The sequence below is a fragment of the Hirsutella rhossiliensis genome (assembly GCF_020360975.1).
Source record: "Hirsutella rhossiliensis strain HR02 chromosome Unknown scaffold00018, whole genome shotgun sequence".
NCBI classification, from domain to species: domain Eukaryota; kingdom Fungi; phylum Ascomycota; class Sordariomycetes; order Hypocreales; family Ophiocordycipitaceae; genus Hirsutella; species Hirsutella rhossiliensis.
The window spans coordinates 1163399-1174258 of NW_025408684.1; the positions used below are offsets into that span (position 1 = coordinate 1163399).

Sequence of the window (10860 nt, forward strand, 5' to 3'; positions counted from 1 at the left end):
GTCGCCCGCCGTGTGCGTGTCAGGCCCAACCTGCCTCCACCTCCACATCAAACTCAATGCAAGTGCCGGCTCAGAAATGGATAGCCTTGGAGCTGGTAGCCATAGCGGCCTCCTTGAACGCCTCCGCCAGTGTCGGATGAGCGTGGCATGTCCGTGCAATGTCCTCGGTCGAGGCGCCGTACTCAAGGGCCAGTGTGCCCTCGGCAATCATCTCGCCCGCATTGGGGCCAATGATGTGCACGCCCAAGAGGCGGTCCGTCTCAGGGTCTGCCAGCATCTTGACCATCCCATCCGTGTCCAGGTTGGTCTTGGCGCGCGAATTGGCACTAAAGGGAAAGGTTCCAACCCGGTAGGGCATCTTCTGCTTTTGGAGATCCTGCTCGCTCTGGCCAACCCAAGCAACCTCGGGGTAGGTGTACATGACGGACGGGATGGCGCCGTAGTTGACGTGACCGAAGCCCTTCTTGATGTACTCGACAACCGCGACGGCTTCTTCCTCGGCCTTGTGGGCCAGCATGGGACCGAATGTGACGTCACCGACGCAGCGGATGTGGGGAATCTTTGTCCGGTACTCCGAGTCAATGATGACACGGCCGCGCTCGTCGAGTTCCATGCCGATGTTCTCGAGGCCGAGGCCTTGGGTGTACGGGCGTCGGCCAATGGCAACCAGGACGACGTCGGTTTCGAGCTGCATCAGTCCATCTTAGACATCACCTCGACCTGGGGGAGGGGGATTGTCACGTACACTCTCGGCCTTGCCGCCCTTTGCCGCGTCCACCTCAAGCTTGACCTTGTCGCCCGTCTTGTCGCCACTGATGACTTTGGTGTTGAGCTTAAACTCCATGCCCTGCTTCTTCAAGAGCTTCTGCGTGGCCTTGGCGATCTCAGTGTCCATTCCGGGCCCGCCGATCTGACCGAGGAACTCGACGACGGTGACTTTGCTACCCAGTCGCGACCACACCGAGGCCATCTCGAGACCAATGATGCCGCCGCCGATAACAAGCATCGTCTCGGGGATTTTCTCGAGCGCAATGGCGCCAGTGCTAGTGATGACGCGTTTCTCGTCCACCTCGAGGCCTGGAAAGGGGGTAGCCTCGGAGCCGGTGGCAATGAGAATGTTCCTGCCACGAATAGTTGTCTCACCCCCATCGTTGAGGGCGACCTTGATATCGTTCTCATTAACGAAGGAGCCGGCGCCCTTGATATATTCGACGCCGTTCTTCTTGAAGAGAAACTCGACGCCCTTTGTCAGACCGTTGACGGCGCTGTCCTTGGCCTTCATGAAGTTTGTGAGATTGAGCTTGACGTCACCGACCTCGATGCCGCGATTCTTGGTGTCGTGCAAAATCTGGTGGTACAAGTGCGAGTTGTTGAGGAGCGATTTCGAGGGAATACAGCCGACGTTGAGACAGGTGCCTCCGAGGGTGCCGCGCTTCTCGATGCAGGTAACCTGAAGCGCAGATTAAGATGTGAGCCTGTCGTCTACCCAAGCCGGGACGCGCACACACGGGGATGGGAAAGGCGGCGGTTGCCAAGTTCACCTTCAGGCCCTCTTGGCCAGCCTTGATGGCGGCGACATATCCAGCAACACCGCCTCCAATAATGACCAGGTCCTTTTCATCTGTGGCTACGTCAGCACAGTTTCCGTAATCGGCCTCGGCCGGCGCGGGCGGACGGACCAGAGGCGGAAGCAAAGCCCCGACTCCATCGTGACAAGTTCAAAGAGGCGACAACTGTGGGAAAGCTGCGCAGCGACAGCGGGTTAGCGAGCCAAGACATGCACATTGCAGGCCTTTCGGGAGCACTCACGATGACTGTTTCCAGGAGGCCGGGCGCAAGACCTTCCGGGATATTGAACGGCTGGCGAGCATCTTGGGAGCACCTCGAAGGCGACGGAGCGGCGGTTAGCAGGTGCCGTACACGAAGTAGCGAGGAGAGAGGTAAGTCGAGAAGACGCGAGAGGGGGGGCGGAGGGTCGTAGAGACGTGAGAAATGGAGCAAGGTCGATATGGCAATGTGTCGTCGAAGGAGCTCCGTGGACCCAAAGATCTTCCGGAACGTCCCAGCTTAGCTCGCCACTGTTTTTTTTTCCCTCACCAGGGCCCTTGCTTACCAAGGAATGCAGGCTACCCCGTGAGGTTCTTTCCGCACGACAGGGCGGGACCTCCTAGGGTACTTGCTTAGCGTCGGCATAACGGGCCAAGCCACCAGACAGCGGACTTTGAGGGTGAGAGACCCGAGTAGGAACTATACGGAGTAGGTAGGTACCTAAGGTAGATACCTAGATAAGTACTATATAGGGGGAGTACTATATAAGTATCTTTATATTTCCGATACTTTACCTAGATATAGAGTACCTAAGGGTCTTGGCCGGAGGGTGGGCTAAAGCAGTGGACATGCTACTGACCCCTCTGCCACGCAGAGGCCGAAAAGTAGTGCGGGCAAAAGAAGACGGAAATTGACTAAGCGACAGCTTCGTTAATTGACCACGCATATCAGGGATGCGCCCGGGCGCCGGGGCGGTACGTGTACTCTATAATATTAACTTATAAGTTAGCTTACTTAAAGTTTAGTATACCTTAATACTAGTACTCTTTATAATACTATCGCGCTATTAAATATATTATATTATTATTATTAATTTATATTAAGGGACTTATTAAAGGTACTTTTAAGAAAGCTATTAATTCTTAGTAGCTAGAAACTATTATTATAAAGTAAGTAGAAGTATATATATAGGTGCCGTTTATAAGATAATATTAATAAGCTATATAAAGCTCTCTTATATATAGCTAGCCTATATATATATATATAGGATCTAGCCCTTTATATATAACTATATAACTTAGGCTATAGCTTAAGCCTATAACCTATAATAGTTAAAGACTTTTATATAATACCTTCTTTTAAGCGTAGTATAGTATTACTTAATTAATAGCTTTTATACTATTAGGCCTATACTACTAGCTCTACCTTACCCTTTCCTATTAATTATACTAGCCTTACTAGCCTTATTATCCCTATACTTATTAGCCTAGGTAGCTAGAACTAAGCTTTATACTTATTAGCCGGCTAGCCGTTTAAATAAGGGTATAACTTATTATATACGCCCTTAAGTAGCCGGCGGCTAGCCTAGACCTATATAAGCCTTAGGTTACCTATCCCCTTAGCTTTAAGTAGCCTCCTTTACTTAGGGGTATATAAAGTAGTATCTTTTTTTTCTTCCTTCCTTTCCTTCTCCTCTTTCTTTAATTATAGTAATAATAGTAATAAGTAAGTTCTACTCTACTTAAGGTATTAGTTTATTCCTAGCTATATAGGCCGCTTTATTAATATATACTTATAGTAATAGCTATAGTAGTAATAATAGCTTTAATAATAATAACTTTAACTAATAAGTTCTTTACCTTATAAAGTAAGAGGCTATAATCTATAATACTAACTTTTATAATAAATATATCTACCTCCCCCTTCCTTACTTCCTCTTTCTTAAAGCGTATAAAGTCGTTCGTTAACGCTATACTAAGTATAGCTAACGATAGCTCCGCCGCTACTACTACTCCTACCTACGCCCCTATAACTACGCCTACCGCCGCTACCTCTACCTCTATTACGCTAGCCGCCCTTATATCGCCTTTCCGGGTAACGATACTATCCCTGCCGCTAGCTATAACGCCCGGCCCCTCTACCCCCGCCTCTACCTCTACTACCCCTATAAGTCCGCTACTTAATAAGTATAGTAGCTATTTTCCGCTAACTTTTTAAAGTATAAATACTAAGTATAGGCTAGAGTATTACGACCACGGCTACTAGGCCGCTAACGGTCGACCGCGTTAAGTATATAACACGGTCTAACGGATAAATAGTCGGCACGACTATTTAATAGATATAGGATTAAGGGGATCGTAGAGATCTAAGTAATCTAAGATTAATAGGATTACTACGCTCTATACGATTTAATATTAGGGATTATAGCTAGGCCTATAATCTAAGGATAGTCTCTATAGGTATATATAGCTACCTACTTTTACTCCTTTAAATAGATAGCTCTCTAGCTTTTAATATAAATCTTTATTACGATTCTATCTTTAATTCTAATTACCTAGTTATAGTCTATAGTCTATAACCTCTAACTTATTACTAACGTAATATACTTATTATTGCTTAGACTACGCCTTATTATATCTACTAATATAAACCCCTTAATAGGTTTATCCTTTAAGAATAATACTAGTCGTTATATATTAAAAGCTCTTATTTAATATAATACCGCGTTACTCTAAGTAATATCGTAACTATTAATATGCCTATATAGTAAGCCGGATTAACTAACTCTAGAGCTACTATATCGCCTTAGGATATAATACGCGAGATTATCGCCCTTCGATATAAAGTATAGTTACTTAAGAACGGAGGAGGCAACGGATAAGTTAAGGACCTTAGAGAAGTAGTTAAACTAAAATAGCTAGGACTATTCGACGGTACTTATAGCACGCTTTAAGACTTTCTTACCTAACTTAAGGCCTACTATTAGTTTTACCTTATAAAACTCTTAGACCTAGTCGAAAAGGTACTTTATATAGGAAATTATTTATTTAGAACGGTACTTACTTAGTTTAGACTTATTATAAGGGATTTTCTTAATAACTAACTAGCGTAACGAGATAATAAGATGAATAAAGTCTTTACTAGTTTTTAAGGATTTAAAGAAGCTATTATAAAGGTATTTAGAATAACTAATAAGGAACGAAAAGCTAAATAAAAACTTTAAGAACTTTAATAAAGGATCTTAGTATTAAATTATACTATAAAGTTCTATTAAGTTACCTTAAAACTTAACTAAGATAATAAACCTCTTATATTATAATTCTATAATAGGCTTAAAGAAGAAGTTAAAGACAAGCTCTATAAGGAAAATCGACCTAATAACCTCTTAGACTATATTACTATAGTAGTATAAATCGATAATAGATAATATACGCGATACTAAGAAAAGAAATAAGAAAGAGGAAATAAAAACCCTTCTTATAAAAATAACTTTAACCGACGCGCTAACTATAAAAAGAAGCGTAAAACTCTTATTGCTTATACCTATATAACTAACCTAGGTAAGATAGATTTAAACGTAATATAGAAAAGTAAAGGAAAGTATTTTAACTATAAAAAACTTAAATATTACTTTAAGGAATATAGATAACCCTATAAGGAAAAGAAAACTTACTAGGTACTAGCCTTAGAAGGTAAGAAATACTTAAACATTACTAATAAATAGGAACTAAAGTATAAACTCCTTAGTTAGACTATATATTATAACGATAAATATATAGTATACTTAAGCGATAAGAATAGTACTAGATAGTTCTTAAAGCTACTAAAGAAGACCCTTATAATAATATAACGAAGGGATCTTAAAATATAGAAATAAGTTAAATTCGTAGAACTAAAATACCCCTATCTTAAAGGAGTCTCTTAAAACTAGATTAAGAAGAACGGTAAACGATTCTAGGAGGATATATAAAATAAAGATTAATAATAATAACGGGTAGTCTATAAGTAATATAATAAAGAAGATATAGATATAGCCCTTATACTTATAAAACTTAGATAATAACTTAAAAAGGAATAACGAAGTATTAACGATATAAGTTTTAAAGAATAAGAAATACCTAGAGAAATAAAAGATAAAAATAAGCTTATACTACTACCCTCGCTACTAAGGGAAAATACTATAATTAAAGGATACGCTCTATACTTTAAAGAAATTAAAGAAATACTTAAAATTAAAACCTAATAAATACCTTAAACTCTTATAAAAAACTAATAAGCTATATTAATTCGATATTAACTAGTACTATATAAGGGAGACTATACTATAGCTATTACTATAGTCGATACCTTTATAGCTCTATAATAAAAATAGTAACTATAAGGAGAATTTAAAGACGATTTATAAATACTACTTACTTATAAGTACTATAAGTATATTTTATAGATATTATACGTCTACCTAGATTATATAATATACTTCTAGATAAAGGTATAAGAGTCTTTAACTATTATAGGTAATAGGCTTAAGCCGTAGCCTAAGCCGCGTAGTTATATATAAAGGGCCGGATCCTATAAGTATAAGGGCGGGCTAGCTACGTATAAAAGAGCTTTATATAGCTTATTAATATTATCCTACGGACGGCACCTATATATACGCCTCTACCTACTCTATAATAGTATAAGCTATTAACTAATAGATCTAATAGATATCTCCTTAAAAAGGGTGCTACTTCCTTAAGGGAGTACCCCGCTACCCTTTAGGCGGATAGGAAGTATTATAGTGTGACGACCGGTGATATTCCCAAGGGATAAACCTGTCGTGGGGTTTATGTTGGCAGATACAACAGGGCGTGGTCTGAGCAATGATAAGTATGTCACGTTGGTGATGAGTCGGAGGTCGTAGACCGTAGACTGTAACCAGGTAATCAAGTGATCGGAATCAGAGATGAGATCGTGATAGGGATCGTAATGATTGTGTTGAAAGCTAAAGAGCTATCTAGTCTAAAGGAGTGGAATTGGGTGTCCTTATATACCCAGTGGTCCTTCGTGGATCATTCAGCGAACGTGATGATCCTGTTCACGGATCGTTGGATCATTGAGACGATCCAATGATCCTGTACATCGTCGTTGGATCATCGAGATGATCCAATGAGCCGGATCGTTGGGATCACCAAGTGATCCAAATGATCCATCACGTGACTTCGCGGGATCCTGTACCCCTCCGTCACGTGTCGGCCTTGTTGAGGGCTGCTTGTGACCAACCGTTGGTCGGGTCGTAACATATAGCTATCCTAAAAGCAATTAAAAGCGCAACGGCTAGCGAGAAGAACGAGGTTCTCGCTATACTAAGGGAGCTATCTATAAGACTAGCGTTAACCCCTATAACCTTAGTAATACTAGTTACGGCGGCGGTACTACTAATATAAAAGCCGCTTCCTTAGCTAACTTAGGATAGTAAGCCTAAGTCCTTTTACTTCTTCCTTAGCTAGCTATAGATAAAGTTTATAATAGATAAGAAATAGGGCCTAAACGGCTATTATAATATAGTATAGTATTCGCTCCTTTATATACTACCGGAGCCTTAGATATAGCGGATCTTTAGATTCTAGGATAAGGGCAGCCTTAAAGGTAAACGCGACCTATAAGACTTCTTTTAATACCTTATATATATATTTAGTAACGTATAAGAGCGGGAGAAGGCATAGGATAGGCTATAGACCCTTAAATAGAAGGATAGGTAGACCTTTAGTAAATTCCTCCTTAACTTTAAAGAGACGCTCTTATAAGTAGCGGGAACTATAGTATAGGAAGATAGTATAAAGCTTATATAGTTATAGAACTTAATTACGCTAGCCCTATAAGAACTACTTATCCCTATAATTATACCTACTAACTATAGCGAGTATATAAGCTAGTTAATAAAAGTAGTATAAGGCTATAAATAGACGCCGCGTTTTTAAAAGCTTTATAAGCGCACGCTATATAGCGGCGATAGGATTACCGCCCCTCTATAAAAGGAATAGCCGACTATCGATATTAACGGAGATACCTTAATATTAGCTACCTATATAGACTAAGCTAAACGCGGTAGGAAGTTATCTTTAAATATCCCCTATACTATCCCGCTCTTTAAGTAGTAGGTAAAGTAAGTAATAAGCGAGGAAATTAAAAAAAGGAAGGCTAATAGCCGCTACCTATATTATAGCGCGTCTATATACTTTATATTAAAATGCCCCTTCCTTTTAGCTAAGCGGCCTATAGTAGTTTAAGTAGCGAGGATAGAACCGCTCCTTACCTTAAACGACGAAGAGGACTCTACTCCCTTAAGCCTAGAGGAAAAAGAGTAGCTCTAGAGTAAAGACGGGCTCTAAAGCCTTAATTACTAGTACTAGTAAAGGAGAAGGAGGAATTATCCGCCTATATAGAAGAGGAGCTTACTTTAATATAGGTTATAGTTAATAACTCCTTACTTATCGCCGCCCTTATAAATAAGGGCTACTAGTACTATACTATAGTCGATAAGGCGCTTATATAAGAGATATAAGTACTAGTAGAAAAGATTGCTTTAAGGTAAGTAAAGGGCGCCTTAAGTATAATAAAGGGTATAATAATTAAGGGTATTATATAGCTAGCTATAAAGGTTAACGGTTACTATAAGCTTATCGTAGCCTATATAATCCCTTAACTAGAGTTTCCCTCAATCCTTAGGAAACCCTAGTTATTATATATAGAGTTATACTTAGTTCTATACTAAAAGAAGCTATAGTTTAGGCCTACGTAATAGTAAGTCCGCTATAACGACGGTTCTATAAGTATAGGACTAAGTATACGAGCTTTATACTTAGTATAAGAAGTCCTTACCTCTATCTTTATAGGAACTATATAATAGTTAAAGCGGGAGGAAGGCTAGGTAGCGGCTAATATAGCGGTCTACGTAGTTAGCCTAGCGGATATCGATAAGGCCCTCTAGGTAAAGAAGCTAAAGTCGCCCTCTAAGCTATAGTAGTAGATACCGGAGCGCTTTTACGACCTCCTACCGCTATTTAAGTCCTAGGAAGTAAATAAGCTTAACTTATATAAGCTAAGGGTAGACTATAAGATTATACTCTATACTAATAAGAAGGGGTAGGAACTACCTATACTATTCGGACCGCTATATAGTATATTATACGTAGAGCTACTAGTACTAAAGAAGACGCTAAGGGACCTCTTAAATAAGGGTTTTATTTAAGTAAGTAGCTTTAAAGTAAGAGCGCTAGTCTTATTTATATATAAACTAAGGGGCGGGATATAGTTCTATTATAACTATAGGGCTTTAAATATAATTATAAGGCTAGACCGCTACCCCTTACCTTTAATCTTAGATATACTTTATAACCTTTTAAAGGCGAAGTAGTTTATAAAGCTAGATATAAAATAAGCGTTCTATAAAGTATAGATCTTAGAGGGTAACGAGTAAAAGACAGCGTTCTATATACGCTATAGCTTATTTAAGTAGCTTATAATACCCTTTAGCTTCTTAGGAGCGCCCGCTACCTTTTAGCGTTATATTAATAATATACTTTAAGACTTCCTTAACGAGTTCGCTTCTATATATATAGATAATATCCTTATTTATATAAGCGGCTCTTATAAGGACTATATATAGAAAGTACGGAGGGTCCTAGAGCGCCTTTAACTTTATAGGCTCTACCTTAACTTAAATAAATACGAATTTAAGGTTAAAAGGGTTAAGTACCTAGGCTTTATTATCTATACTAGTATAGGTATATAGGCGGATCCTATAAAGATCTAAGCGATTTAAGACTAAGCTACCTTAACTATATAGATAAGTATATAGAGCTTCCTTAGGTTCGCGAACTATTATAGGATATTTATTAAGGGCTTCTTTTATATTATAATGCCCTTAAATAAGATTACCGGGAAGCGGACCGCCTTTTACTAAGGGCCCGTATAAGAAGGAGTATTCTATATACTTAAGGACCTATTCTCTTAAGCCCTAGTACTACTCTAGTAAGACTTCGACCGGTCTACGTTAGTTAAAGTGGACTATAGCGGCTAGGCACTTAAAGGAACGCTCTCTTAAGAGGTAGATAGGTAGAAGAAACTAATAGCGTTCTACTCTTATAAGCTAACCTTAGTAAAGTAGAATTACGCTATTTACGATAAAGAGATACTAGCGTTTCTTAGCTACCTTAAGTAATAGTAAGCGGAGCTCTAGAGCTATAAGAGCTTTAAGGTTCTTATAGACTATAGGAACCTTAAGTACTTTATAACTCGCTAGCACCTTTTAAAGTAGTAAGCCCGCTAAGTAGAGTATCTCTTATACTTTAACTTCTCGATTAAGTACTAGCTAGGGTAGGACTCTATAGTCCTAGATATACTTTCTTAAAGGGATTAAGACCGGCTAATAAGAGTAGATATTAAGGCCTAGGATCTATAGCTTATCCTATAAGAAGCGCTATAAACTTATATAAGAGCTTCCTTAGTAAAGGAAGGCGCGGCGCTAATAGATAAGCCTTCCCTTATACCTTTGCCTTAGCCTAGCGAGGAGGGATAGACCGGCCTAAGGGCGCGTATAGCGCGGGTATTCTAAGATAAGGTCCTCTAGCGCTTATAGGATAGGATATCGTCTCTAGACTATACCTATAAGAGTATACGCCGCGCCGTTAAGTCTAGTACTTAACGCCTCGATCTAAAGCTAAAGCTAAAGGTATAAGTAGCTAACTATTATATTAACCTATAAGGGCACCTATATTAGCGGGGGAGACTATAAGTACCGGGCGCGCCGTATACTATAGAAGCTAAGGAGAAGGATAGACCGCTAGAGCTAGATAAATAGAATAAGCTCTAAGGGAAGCTAGTCTAGCTCGTTTATAACTCTAGTATCGTAGGCTACCTAGGTAGGTAAGGTATAGTAGTAGGCCTTACGAGGGATTTTTACTAGCCCCTCCTATAGTACTATATTCGCCGCTTCCTCTATAACTATAATATCTATAGCTATACTAAGATTTAAAGGGCATAGCTTAAAGGGCTACTTAAGTAGCTTCTAGTACCTAACCGGTTCTATATATATATATAGATAGACTTTATAATAGACCTCTTACTTATAAAGGGTAGTAACCGCTATATATAAGTAATTAAGGACTAACTTAGTAAGTCTATAGTATTAAAGCTAATACTATTTATAGATATAGAGTCCTATATAGAGCGCTTCCTATAGTACTAGGCCCGCTTATATAGCTAGCTAGCTTTTATTATAAGCGATAAGAGATCGAATTAAACTAGCCGCTTTTAGTAGTACTTATACTA

The 10860-nt window shown here is 39.5% G+C and overlaps 1 protein-coding gene across 1 annotated transcript; it reads right to left on the reverse strand.

Annotated features, from left to right (window-relative positions):
* Window positions 1-70: 70 nt before the first annotated feature.
* HRG_11058 (pyridine nucleotide-disulfide oxidoreductase domain-containing protein) lies at window positions 71-1871 on the reverse strand (the record flags this gene model as incomplete). Its single annotated transcript, XM_044869528.1, has 5 exons — window positions 71-688; window positions 746-1450; window positions 1542-1621; window positions 1680-1744; window positions 1810-1871. The coding sequence occupies 5 exons, from the start codon at window positions 1869-1871 to the stop codon at window positions 71-73; spliced, it is 1530 nt and encodes a 509-aa protein (XP_044715479.1).
* Between the last annotated feature and the right edge of the window lie 8989 nt (window positions 1872-10860).